This window comes from Vespula pensylvanica, chromosome 21, assembly GCF_014466175.1.
Source record: "Vespula pensylvanica isolate Volc-1 chromosome 21, ASM1446617v1, whole genome shotgun sequence".
Taxonomy (NCBI): Eukaryota; Metazoa; Arthropoda; class Insecta; order Hymenoptera; family Vespidae; genus Vespula; species Vespula pensylvanica.
In genome coordinates, this window is record NC_057705.1 from 3,460,325 (window position 1) to 3,475,154 (window position 14,830).

Genomic DNA, 14,830 nt, shown 5'->3' on the forward strand with positions numbered 1-14,830 from the left:
TTCGTCTGATACTTATCGCTTCTCATCGCGTCACAACTTCTCCGCCTCCGTTAGCACACTCGCTGTACAACGATTCTCTTTATATACGGGAGTATCAAATGTAACCGCATTTAATGAGACACGTACAAGCACACGCGTAAATATGTACGTATATTAATCGTTATAATTACTTTCGTAGCTGTAAGTAGGTCTATCTAAAGATATCGTTCGATTATGTCCCGCATTTAGGACATAGCTTCAAACCTTCGACAGGCAGTCACTGACACTAGTATTCATTCCGAAGAACCGATTTACATTATTGCGTTTCCGAGTCGTGGTAGCAGCGGTCTAGGAGACTTCCGTGGTGCGATAACCGGGCGAACGTAAAGTTTCGAGGAAAAATAAGAGAGACAACGATAGACGTTTCGCTGGTTACGGGGTGACTATATGCCCGTGTCGGCCTATCGAGGTTATCGCGGGCCTCGTCGTAAATTCAGCCTCCCAACAACACTGGTCTTTAGACTCTTCCTTTCTCTCTTTCTTTTTCTTTCTTTCTATCTCTTTCTTCCTCTCTCTCTCTCTCTTATTCTCACACTCCTTCTACTTTCGGAGACCGTAGGAGACTCCGGCTATTTCCCTCTCGCTTTTATTTTTCTCATTTCTTCCCTTTTTCACTCTCACTCTTCTGGGTTACGTACGATGAACCCGTCCTGGCCATGCTGGTATTTCGCGGCCTCGCGGAGAAGAGATCCTCTGCGAGCAAGTATCTCTTTCCTTCTCTTCTTCTTCTTCTTCTTCTTCTTCTTCTCCTCTTCTTCTTTCTCTTATTTTCTCTTTTACGTGCCACGAAGAAGAGGAAACTTATACGAGGGACGAGCACGAAGACAGCCATATATTCTGAGCATACACACCGACCGCATACTAGACGTGGACACTTACAACCCATGTAAGGGTCCAATGTTCGAGCCACGGCCACGACCGGGCATTCGCGAGGGCGCCAAATGACTGCCGCGCTAAATCATCCTAGACGAAGTGTCTTATCCTGACGACTCGAACCAATCCAACGATTCTACTACCTCCCTACATTCTTCTCCCTTTATTTTACGCTCATGTGAACGAGACGTTAACATGACTACACGTGGTCAATCGCCAGGAAATATTTGTTTCATTGCGATATCGAAATCTGAAAGAAAAAGAGATGGAAAAGGAGAAAGGGATTGTTAAATAACAAAAAGACAAGGAGAGAAGAGAAAAAAGATTTTCCTTTACTACTGCGACGTGGTAATCATGGGTCACGTGTTGTGGTAATAAATCATCCTAGTCGAGTGAATTCCACTTCGACGATGCTGTCAACGAGCAGAGGCCTCCAAGAGATAGCCTATGCGAAAGAGGCACTTTCCGAACGAGAAATTCGTTCCTAGCTCTCTCTTTCTAGCCATTCCACGTCCTACACCGATGCACTGAATCACTCTGGACAGGCTTGTAATTTAAGGAGACAGAAATAGAAACCGATGGTATACGAAGGGGCGGTTTTCAGTCGCGAACGTGCAAACACGATTCTCTAGAGGCGCGTTACACGTCGGACAGGGTGATACGGGGCGGTAGAAAGAGGGAAAGAGAAAGAGAGAAAGAAAGATAGAGAGATAGAGGGGGAGAGAGAGAGAGAGAGAGAGAGAGAGCAATCGCGCATCCTCGCTTTATCCGACGGGATAAAGGAGAAGAGCAAAAACGAGGATCATTGTAAGCATCTCCGACTCTCACACGCTGTCTCATTGAAACGTCGAACGCGCGACCTTGCCAAAGGTGAGGAAACGAAACAAAAGAAGGCGAGTACACGAGGCCGCCTGTGTATTTTATAATTTCGTTCGATGAATTGGCATTAAAGCGCATTCAACCCCGTCCGCGAACATGCGATCGCAAGCCCGATGACGAGGCGATAAATTCGTTGAATTGAACGACGTATGTTCGTTGGATAAAAGAGCTTTTACGAGTCTCACCCTACGAGTACTGCATTACGATCTAACGCGGATTATAATTCTGTTATTACAACAAATAAATTCGAGAAGATTTTTCAAATAATCCCCTCGGTTTGAACTCCGTCACACCGAGATATTAGCATCTCGATCGTTGATTTTTGTCGAGGATGAAAAGGACATCGAACGTGGATCGACTTAGACGTACGATCTTACCTACACTTCCTGCATCGCTTTTCTACGAACTTTAACGAATAGATATGGTCTCACCTTGACGGTGAGTCCTCGACGTCAGAGTGACAGAGGCTAAAAACAGACAAGTCAATGTCCGACCAGTTACTATCACGGACACGTTATAGGCGAGCTGCCTATCGTGTAAAAAGTATATAGAGGATTTATTGATAGGCATTAAGAAAAGTTTTCTCGATATTCTTTGTACCGTTAATCGTCTCATCTCGTCACGATCTACGTCCACCATGACTTTTCGTGAATTTATCCATGACATTTTGCTCGACGATAAATCGTCAATGTTAACGACATGATTAAATAAAATATCGACACTCACCTTCTACGACGTTGTCGATCGTGCACGTGAGGCTCGTTGAGCGAATGCCTTCGTCGATCGCGATTTCGTTTCTTCAAGCTCTTACCCTCGCTGCCGTAGATAGGGCCACCTCTCGTCAAACCACCAGGATCGCCGCCGACGAACTTCTCGTGATAGTTAGAGCCACTCGATCGCGGCCTATCCTGTCCTTGAGACTTGGAAGAATTCCCATGAGGGCTCTTTCGTATACTATTATAACCGTGACGTCCGTGTTCTCTTGGTAGACTGCAGTAAAGATTTTGTGATGTGCAAATAGTAGCTCTGGCAAAGTACTTCTCTTCGTTGCTGACGTTCGCGTGATTTCCATTTGTTTTCGACGGTAATGCGGAATGAATATCGTGGCTTCCTTTCGAACCGCCTCCTAAATGTTCACGCAGCCATTTTCCTATACCACCTCCACTACCATTATTTCCGGCATCACTTCCGTACGAATCACCGGATTTGTTCCTGTGAAAAAAAAAAAACCGAGAGAAATGATAAATCTCTTTGTTAATCGATGGTGAAGCAAATACGAAAAGTTTTACGAATATTAGAAACTCGAGAGAGATCTAACGTAGATGGTTATATCGCACAATAGAAGAACGTAACGATGGCCTATGTCCAGTGGTTTCGATTTCAGTATCGAACCGGCTCGATGAAGAAAGAAAGGGTCGTGTACGAGAGAGGAGACAAAAAGAAATAAAAAAGAAAAATAAGAAGCGTAAGAGAGAGCTTGGGCGAGGTAGAAAGAAGGAGGGTGGGCGAGAATAACGAGACGAGTGTTGAAGACGAAGGAGAGGCGTATGAATGGCACACGGCCTCAGGGGAATCGGGGCGAATGCTTTATAATAATAAGGACCGAGTGCGTTACGAAGAGAAAGAAAGAGAGAGAGAGAGATAGAGGGAAAGAGAAAAAGAAAGAAAGAGAAAGAGAGAGAGAAAGAACCGGAGACAAAGACAGAGACAGTAAGGGTCGAGAAGTAGTTAGGACACGGTGACCTTGGCAAGGTCACTGATACTTCTGGCCAACGCCACTAGGAGCCGCCACCGTGCGGTACCACACAAGTCTTCTCCTACTCGTCTTACCGCCGCTGCTGACCATCCTTGTCCATTTCTTCTTTATCGGTAATACCAAAAGTACGAGAAAGAAGAGTCGATCGGTCCTAAACGGTGGAGACATCGACGTGAGGCTAAGAAAGGCGCGAGCTCATTCCACTCTTGATAGCAAATGACGTCTCGCGCGACTTTGAACGCATTATACCACACGCTTACTACTAATCTCGATCGCTAACGAAATCTTGGCCGCGTCGTAGGTAATTTCCATATCGATTTAACGAGCATCGAAACGCGTCGCTCGAGTACGATCGAATTGAAACGGAGAGAAAGAGAGAGAGAGAGAGAGAGAGAGAGAGAGAGAGAGAGAGAAAGAGAGAAAAAGATACGCGAAAAAGCCTGGTTACTAAAGACTCAATACAAGCAAACGTACTTAGCGATTCGACCAAGATGCGCCTAATTAATTGCGCTGAAATTAATTAGCCGCGTAACGCAGGTTACTTAATTGACCGGGAAAGAACAAGTCCCTGGGCTTCGTGATAAGAGGAACGGTCAACCTCGTCCGTGGTTCTAATCGGACAAGGAGATCTCGACCTCGAGAAAGGAGAAAGGCAAGAGAGAAAGAGAAAGAGAGAGAGAGAGAGAGAGAGAGAGAGAGAAGAACGAGAGAGAAAGAGGAAAAGAGAAAAAGAGAGAAAGAGAGAAAAAGAAAGAGAGCTTCGGCACATCGACAGTGAGTTTCGTGACTCCGAGCGAGTGTATTATCTGGCGTGTTACGCCACTGTATAAAATTCCGGTTCTTTGGCCCATCCTACAGGTCCTTTCGTCCTACTCCGGCCTTTAGGGTGCCCCTTCACCCTTTTGTACACTACTTTATCTCTTCGCCTTTTTTCCACTCTTTCCTTTTTGCACCTCGCTGTCGTCGTCGCCATCGTCGTCGTCGTCGTCGTTGACATCGACGTCATCGTCATCGTTGTTTTCGTCAGTCTTTTCGTCTCATAGAACACTACTAGACCTTCAAAAATCAACATATTATCGGCGAGACCATTCCCGAAGGTTTCGTTTCGATTTCGTTTCGTGCACTGAACGATCGACTTTGGCTACGTTCCACTATATTCTTCTTCAAAGTCACGTCGAAATCGAAGAAAATTAATGACAATGTTTACGTTCATTCGTTTATCGTTACGATCATGTTCTCTTTTCTCTCATCTTTTTGCGATTAAAATATACGATATAGTTAGATGTATCTATGAGAGGGAAAGGGGAGATAGGAACGATGACATTTAACAGCGCTTTCCTTGAGTCCGTTATGAAAGCAAACGATATGGTTTCGAACTTCCGACCGAATGTTGTTCCGCATTAATCGTTCTTTTCGATCTAAAATGGAACAATGAGAGAGTCTCTACGTGACGTCGAGGTAACTTTCCTCGACTGAATTACGACGAAGTATCGCGTCTCTCTCTCTCTCTCCCTCTCCCTCTCCCTCTCCCTCTCTCTCTTTCTCACTCTTTCACTCTCGCTCTTTTTCTCTCTTCAGGTATCGCCTTTTCTAACCCGTCTACCTTGATTACCGTTCGATCTCCGACTCGACAACGACAACGTTGGCTTCTTTCGAACGACATTCTCACTCGCACTTAACCCCAAGTCTTCGTCCTCGATGCTAAGCAATGCGTTCGTATGCGGCTCCGCCGAGACCGATTCTCTTTTTTGCGGCATTTCGTTTGGTACGCCTCGTTCTAGTTTATTTGTCGACGTTACCGGCCCTCGCGGAGGCCACCGTAGCCAGAACTCGAGAGAGCTTCGTCGATGAGAAGCATTGTTCCGTTGCAATAGCGTAGCCACAAAATTCGAATGATTCGATTGCCCTTTTAAAAGTCGATCGATGATTTATCTTATCAATTCGATGTTATACGGATTTCATTCCGTATTGAATTTTTGTTAATACTCTACGATTAAAGTTTCGTTTCATATTTTTCTCACGAAATGAATCGTGAAGTTATGTTCGAATATGTTAAAATTATACATAATTATGTTTAAATTATACGTAATTATAAGTCATTGTATACTTATATACTATGTACTACATACTTATTAGTATACAGTATAAATTATAATTTAATGTAATATTTAATGGATATATTAAAAAAATTAAAGAAAATAAAAAATGTATCTTATTTGAAGATATTATAGAAATAAATGTTGTCTTCTTCGTTAGAGATTTCTTACAGAAAGAAAAAAAAAAGAAAAAGAAAAAATAAAGGAATACAAAAAGAAATGAGAATGTAGACAAGCCGATATTATCTACACCGGTATTATCGAGCATTGAAAGGCAGCCTTTATGTAAAGCGTAATAGATACGTTCACTAAACGTTTCAACGGCAGATGTTACACATATATCCTTAGAACGTCGAAATAAACATGCTCAACGCGATCCAAGCAAAATCGTCGGAGTTAAGACTAGACTCTCGTTGTCTTATCGAACATCTTTCTCTCGATTCTCTCGGTTAGAATACCTTAATAACCTCGGTGCATTCGAAAGGATGATCGGGTAAAGACGATGCTCGCGAAAACTCGCAATTTCACGGAGCACCCTATATACGGTCTACCTCTTTCGCCCTACACCTTTCCGTGGCTGGATGGCCTGGACTCTCTCGGGCTGGTTCTCGTTCTTCTTACTCTTCGTCCGGCTCTTCGGGTTTTGTGTGGCTTGAGCTTCGCGAGAGTTTTTGTTTTCCTCTTCCTCCGCATTCTCTCTTCCCTCTTCTCTTCTTCGCATACTCCTTCGAACGTTCGTCTCTCTCTTTCTTTCTCCCTGTTTCTAGCTCACCGAGAGCACCTTCTTCTTCTTCATCTCTCTTTCTGTCTCTCTTTCTTTCCCTCTGTCTCTCTCTCTCTTCTTTCGCTTTCTCGTGAACGCGACAAGCGTATGTCTTTTCCCGACTATGTTCCTATCCTTACCGTCTCTTTGCATCCTTCTCCATGTCCACTCGCTTCCTTTTTCTTGTCCGAAAGCCGCTGACCATGGATCTTTTCCTAAGGATCCTCCGTGGAAGCGAGTTCATGTTATTCTCGTTTATTAATTTACCACGTTGTTAAAACCACCGCACGAGTTGTCTATATTTATTTCGATCTTTAATTTCGACACGCGCTATTCCATTTATGTAGGTACAACGGATAAAAGACTGATTATACGACGACTAATTAGAAAGTATCAAGAGCATCGAGAAGAGATCTTCATTAAATAGATATCTAATAATAGCAGTATTTGACCATTTCTTCGATCTATTAAACGAGTAAGAAAATATTAGAATTACCTCTCTCCCTCTTTTTCTTTTTCTCTCCCATCCCAATCCCCGTTATTCTTGCGATCTTTCCGAAGATCACGTTGTTCAGAAATTGGCCAAAAGCAAACAAGCGAGTCTGCTCTCGTTATGTCAATATTGACCGTTCCACTCGTTTGAAAGTCAGAGGTTTTATGAGTCGGTTAAACGATCCGATCTTCTCTTTACTGATTTACCTACTCTTCTTTCACTTTGAAAAAGAGATAGAGATACGTTTTCGGCCGATGACAGGGACACGTAACTATCGCGCTGTAAATATATTTGGCTAAATTCAACGGGGCCCCTTTGGTCGGTTCCTTTGACTGTTCCGAAGAAGAAACGAAGGACTAAAGGAAGAAACAAGGAAAGGGCAAAGGCTCCAACGGTGCAGCAAGGACAATGCTCCCACTGTTCAGAAAACTTTTGGAGGCTTGGAGGAGTACTTCTACCGTACCTCTCTTGCTCTTCATCGTTTTTTGGGCTCCCTTATCGAATCGTGATCGACGTTCACGAAGCCGTGACTTTAGCCTTTCACGCGGCGCCATTGCTGCGTGCCACGAATTCGTGCGCAACCCACACGCACCTCTTTGCGATCGTCGAGTTCCATGTACATATATGCGTATCTATACATGTAACACGCCCGCACTCGACACACCGAGAAACACGAAAGGAGATCTCTTATCTTTCTTTCTCTCGGCTACGGACTTTCAGCTATATCGTTGTTACTAATGTCCTGTCTGTTGTGACAGCCACTGTACGGTGAATCGACGACTTTAAGCTTCTCCGAATGTCTCCAAGTTAATAAAATATATCACGGATTGATAATTGAGAAGTTGGGTGGAAAAAGGTCACTTCTTAAAGAAATCACTTTTTATGAAGTGCCCCTTTTCTTTAAATTATTTCTATATGTAAAAGTATTATATAAAATATAGATAATATCTAAATATATTATAATAAAGTAATACATAAATAATATGTAAATATTTGAAATATTTATATAAAAGTAATCTTATTTTATAAGTTATTGTATGAAAATTATGTTAATAGATGTTTAATTTCTGTTAACAAAGGATACATGATTGTTTGAATTTAAATTTAAACTCACTATCCTCAGGAAATATTAAATCAGAAAAATTATAAAATTTCAATTTAATGAAATATTTGGAAAGTGAAGATATACAGTGGTACGAAAATAACTTATCCAGAAATGCAGATCAGAAATCGGACAAGTAGGGAAGACAAATGAAAATTATATATAATAATTTAGAATATTAAGTATTTTTGTTTCATTCCATAATTTAAATAATTTTTTAATATAGTTTTTCATACTTTCTAGAGAATTGTTTGTATTTGATATTAAAAAAGTAAATAAAGATTATAATATAATTTTTCTTTATTTTTTTGTAATTTATATTCTTTTTTATGCCACGAGTAAAATTGTAGTGATCTATGAGAATGAAAACTTTGAACACTTGTATCGCAAAATGGTGTTTTTATATAAGTGCGACTTTGAATAACGAGATCAAGAAAGATCAAGTTCAATGGAACAAATAATATCTTTTAAAATCCCATGCATACCCATCAATTCCATTATCCCATAAAATTGTAGATATAAAAATGCATTATATATTTGTATATAAAAAATAGAAAACAAAAATTAATATTATGTTTTATATATAATTACCTAACGTTATAATTATAATTGTTTGGAAATTTAAAATTAGTTTCAGTTGTAGCTTGAAGATTTATAATTGGCTTTGTACCTGTTCTTATAAATGGAGCTTAACACATTGAATACCGTAGATAGTGATGCGATTTAACCATGAAATACTTTGAATTCTTTCGAGTCTATGTATATGGCAAAAAATTTGAACGATTTCGAACATGATTCGAAACTTAAAACTCTTGAAACTCTTGAAAAAATCTAGTCTTCATGGATCTTAAGTCTTTTTTAAAGTCTTAATACGTATCGATAAAAGGTAAACGGCTTGTTTTAGTGTTCTTCTTGAAAAAATCGGATGTCGATTCTTACCTACGTATTATGTTTTTGTTGAGCGTTTACTTAGACGAAAAGAAACAGAGTGATTTGTTAAATATCGTAAATTCAAGATCTATCAAGATCCAAAACTTATCAAGACTTTTAAGGGTTTTAAAAACTAATAAATTAGATAGAATTGATCGATGGAAATTAATAAAGGAAGATTTTTAATCTAGAAATATTGATTTTAATAAAATTTTGTCAATATATGTGGAATACATCGACTTATGCGAAAACATTTTCTTACGCAACTAAGTAATGTACAGAAAAAAATTTTTGTATAAAAATTAAGTCATATTTAAAAATCTATGAAATCGTTACAAAATATTAAAAAATATTATACATAAATGTTGAAAAAAAAATATTGTAACTGTAAATATTTTATGCAATTTTATATTATACCTATTAATATCTAAGAAAATCAAAACAAGTTTTTGATGCAACTGCATAACGTATAGAGAAAATTTTTTATATCAAAATTAAGTCACATTTGAAGATTTATGATATTGTTACAAAATATTGAAAAGTATTTACAACTGTAAATATCTTACGTAATTTTGTATTATACTTGTTAATATCGAAGGAAACTGGGCAGATACTCCTTGGACAATCAACACTTATCCACAGTGCGGAGATAGGATCAACACTCGGATTCAGAATAAGGTAAACCCAAATCAACACTTTCGGAATGCTCAGGTTAGCTGCGATCAACATTTTACCCTGAAGGATGGTTATGGAAAGAATGTAACGAACGAGTTTTCGATGGTTATCGAATTGTGGTTTACATACTCTAAATCGACCTTAATTATAGGTACTACACGAAAAGGGATGATGTATTGATCTTTTATCTGTCTTCAAGAATGTTCAAAAAATTTTTGTATTATCACGTGATCATGATTTTAGGATAAACAAAGTAGTTATTAAATGTTTAAAAACAAAATTATCAAACAAAATAACATCATGTGATTATGTTCCATGTTCTTAAATTTTAATTAGAATTAGAAGAATATAGAAATAACACTTATAGTTAAGAAAAAAAATTATGTGATTTTATAATATTATAAAAGTGAATAACATTATAATAATATTATAAAGTGAATAATTATTGGTCGGAATTTCAGCAATTATTTAAAAGAATTAATTAAAAGAAACAAGAAACCAAAAATTATCTGTAATATAATATAATCGACAAAATTTATAAATAAATAGTGAATAGACGCTGAGTAAGAGAACAGTTCAATTAATTTTTTACTGTAATTATGTTCTACCAGAATTACATACTGTGAAAATTAATACGAAGTTATAGAATAAATGTGATAATAAGTTCTCACTTACAGTATAACAACATGCTCTTATGCTATAAATATCAGATTTCTCATTATCCTAAATGATGTAACAGTAAAAATTACAGTGAAACATAGGATTAAATAAGATTATTTGTCGAAATAAAGTGTAAAACTTGAATAGTATGTTATATACACACATACACATATATATGTATGGATAAGTTTTCCAATAAGTATAAAGGTATAAATAGATATAAATACATGTTTATATAATTTACACTTGACAGATTAGTTATTTCAAATTGCTTCAAAATAGACATCACTGTAAATGTCTGATTAATAAGCAATAGATAATATATTAACGCACTACTAAACAAAACTTTCGTTATTTAACTAACATCATCCAATCACTTGAAATCCCAAATAAATACGATATAGTTCAATAATCGGATAGCGGACTCTCTTTATATATATATATATATTATTCGTGTTCAGTTTAATTTTATCGCTTTAATATCCGTAACGTCGATCGCTTTGATGAGTCGATTGATCGCGTTTTTTCCTGATCCTTGAATAAGGATAAAAAGAATCATGAAAGCGTTCGAAGAAAAAAGAAAAAAGTAGTTTAAACGATCAGAATTGAGGAAGGTTACGTTGGACTGATCGAGATCATCCTCGTCATTGGCGTAGCGATTGCTTCCCCACAGGTCAGAGTTCACAAGGTAAGGTTTTGTTTAACGGTATCGCCCGTCCATCCACGACGCTAATACCTCTCGCTACACGGTCATTACTCCGGCGGTTGGGACACTGATTGGCTCGTTACGTCACACGATCTCACGCTAATGATCCCAACAAGGCACCGGATATCTTCGATCGACTGGATCGTTTCGGTGGAATGTGAACGGACCATGATAGCCTTGCGCTCGATCTCTCGTTCGTATATCACGTAAAAAAAAAAAATCGATCTGATTCCGGTGAATCCAGGTCGATTTCTCGATTAGTCTATGATACCTCCAAAAAGAGATAAAGATGAGATAGAATATTGCTGAATAAGAGAAGCACGCGCTTACTTTAATAACGAGATAGAAGGGATGTGAACAGAATGATATTCTAATGGATACTCTTTACCATCGAGACTCTGTTATTAAGCGTCATTAACGCGTTAATCATCGTACCGAGCTCCAGTGGTGCGCTGTTTACATTAGCCCTCGTTGATAATTAGCGGTTAGTAATGAAGGATAAAAAAAAGGTTAAATAGATAGACATTACATTTAATAATGCTTGATCTAGTTGAAGATTATTTTACAACATGAATATATATATATATGTGTGTGTGTATATATATATATATATATATATATATATATATATACATACACGCACACACACACAATATATATGTATGTATGTATATATATTATATATATCATATTTGTGTGCGTATATGTGTGTGTATATATGATCTTGGGAACGCTTTTAACACTTCACTGAATACCTACTTCTTAACATTTAAGAGCTGGTGCTCTGTGCTCGAAGGAAAGTGTTAATGGACGAAAGTGCGGACATCGCCTTTGATATTTTCCCTCGTAACGATCGTTGAGAAGAGATATTTTCATGTACATACATACATACCGCGGGAATATTTCTAAAGACCGATTACTCCGCTTGTACGATTCCGATCTATAAAAACGAATTACGCCGCTCCATTAATTGCTATCTTATTTTTATCGGTCCATTACTCCTGTTAATTTAGATACGAATCCATGGTATGTAAGTTCTTAAGAACATCGTGGAACATGCGACATGAGATTGCTTTAAAAGCTTCCCTTTCGAAGACTAAAGGAAGAGAATTGCAATACGTTCGTGGAGATCTTTCGAATGAACACGAGACTCCCTTCTTAAGGAGTTGCCGTCGGAAGGACTTATGTTCGCACGTCACCGTACCTACTACTATATTTCCTGACAATGAGTAGTAAAGCTCTCTGATGTACGTCCTAAAAGTTCATTTCTCTTTTGCGCGGGAGAACCCAAGGAAGGTCTTAGAAAAATCAGTGGAAGAGATACGCAAGAGGGAGAAAAGAGAAAGATACAGAGAGAGAGAGAGAGAGAGAGAGAGAGAGAGAGAGAGAGAGAGAGAGAGAGAGAGAAAGCAAAAGAGAAAGAAAAAATGACGCTTGTCCTGCAACCATGATAGTCTGTAAAAATGTTTCTCTCTGCGCAAACCAATAGCAGTGGCGATCGCATTTGAATACCGCCTGTCCTTGGCTACTATTGTCTGCCTTCCTCTCGTCCACCTTTTTCTCCTTCTCCCCTTTCTTTCTTCTTCGTCTTCGTCTTCTTTTACTTCTCGGTAGTAGTTCTCCATTCCTTTCCTCCCTTTGCTTTTCCTTCGCACTCCTTCTTACCTCATTACACATATCCAGCTCGTAATACGTATGCATACCCTAGCGATGTTATACGTTCGCTTTACCACGCGCCAGCCAGCTCGTCAAATCGCAACTTATGATCTTCCATTTAACTACTATCAACGCTTAACCGCTTCTCTTTCTTGCGATGAATTAATCTCCAATTAACGATGCCAGAGCGATTAACTTATGCTAGCTTCGTTATTTGATGTTGGACAAGTATAACGAATAAATTACGGGTTATGCTTGGAAAAAGATTATTGCTTTGTCAAGTTTTGAACAGTTTTTTCTAGAAGGTTTTGTCGAGAAGAAGTGCTTGATTATAAATAAGAGAATTATGATTTAATGTAACATGTGTGGAAATAGGGAATCATGGATGGCGTCATTTTATGTGAGATGATCATAAATGTAATACTTCTTACCTATATTCATTCGACACATGTCCATTATTTATATAGTATTAAATAATAGGTCGAGTAATAAATAATCAGCTACCAAATGCGTTTTTATCATATACAACAAAAAGCATTAAGAAGCAAGCTTACCAATGTTTATAACGCATGGTTTATTTCTATATGCATTATATATGCTTATATAAGTAAATTTCTAATCTCTAGTTTTAATCTCTACTTTCTTTTTCTAATGTTATAGAACTCAATTATCTAGTTAACGAGCTAAAGTTTTTTTGCTTTATTATAATCCTAAAATTGATACTTTTGTTTTCATATAATTAATGAAAGACGAGTGAACAATAACAAGAGATGAATAACAAAATTCATGAGTAAATTTAAACAATGATATAATTATTTTTTTTCAGATATCGACCCAATACAAATACAAACTTATGGTTAAGAAGATAATGGAAGTCAAGAGAAAGTACATACACGCACATACACAAAATACGATTTTATAATATATATATATATATATATATATATATAATATATATATATACATATGGATAAGAAACAAAAATTTATATAAAATATTATACGTATTTAGTATGAACTGAATAAACATTTTTTTGCTTCAGTGATGTTGATCATATTTCTTATATAAATCTGAAGCTTTCTAGATCAGTCAATCAATCGCAGAAAATTTTCTAATATTATACAATTTCAAGTTCAGATTAGATGAGTTTTTTCTAACTTCCAAGTGAAAATCATTTTATCTGGAAAAAATTCAAAAACTTCTGTTCGAAGATGGGAAGTTGTTAATAAAATTACATTTTTAAATTAGATATTAATAATTTTTGTTTATTTCAACAACGCAGACAGAGAAAACTTTTTAGTAAACTTAATATATCGACTTATGCGAGCAAAGAATTCCGCTTGTTTCGATGGAGTATAAGCCGACCTTCTTACTGGTATGAGCTTTAACGTTTATATGTTATAAGAGGAGAAAGAGAGAGAGAGAGAGAGAGAGAGAGAGAGAGAGAGAGAGAGAGAAAGAAAGAGAAAGAACGAGAGAAAAAGAGAGAAAGAGAGAATGAAAGAGAAAAATAAAGTGGGCGTGCATACATTTACTGTCAAACTATGAATCCGCAGGCCTTCTCTTATCGCCTGCGTCCTATAATTACACAGTCGGGGTCGCACGCGTATAAAGCACGATCTTAACGCTTCCGATCTTTCTCGACCGCGCTAGGACGTGCAAATGTTGATCTTCTTTTTCTTCTTCGTTTCAACGTATTTGCTCTTACAAAGTTAGGAAAATTATAGGCGTTTGACGTATACGTTGACCAAGTTACTTGCAAACCAACCTGTCAGATTATAATCATCCTCGCGTTCCAGAAGTTGCAAGAACACGATTTAGTCCGATACCGCGTGGAATTTCTCAGATTCGCGTGTGTTATATGTACGCGAAGGATAACTTCTGGATAGAACGCGTCTCCATTATCTTAGAAGATTTCTACTTTCATATGGTAAAATATCGAATACGATAACGAAGTTTCATATCGAACTAACTTCTAACGTTAGATAGTTTTTTCTCGAAATATTAAAAATTCGTACGAGCTATGTGATTTAATATAAACCGTTGATTGCATTGCGATCGTTAGGATACCAGTATGCTAACGAGGGAAAGCATGAATCTCTTACTCCTACAACCTTCCTACGCTGGTTAGAAGAGTTCGACGACTTTTCTTTAGCAATTAAGAGAAGAACAGCGAAAATTTATGAACTTGCATACCAGTCG

General features: G+C 37.7%; 1 protein-coding gene across 3 annotated transcripts in view; it reads right to left on the reverse strand.

Annotated features, from left to right (window-relative positions):
- The window catches only part of LOC122636273 (serine/arginine repetitive matrix protein 2-like), a 241,813-nt gene that overhangs the window by 206,990 nt on the left and 19,993 nt on the right, over nucleotides 1-14,830 (reverse strand). For all 3 annotated transcript variants that reach the window (XM_043827317.1, XM_043827316.1, XM_043827319.1), the window contains exon 2: nucleotides 2,518-3,003. In XM_043827317.1, coding sequence (XP_043683252.1) covers nucleotides 2,518-3,003 — 486 coding nt within the window. The remainder of the gene's footprint in view (nucleotides 1-2,517; nucleotides 3,004-14,830) is intronic.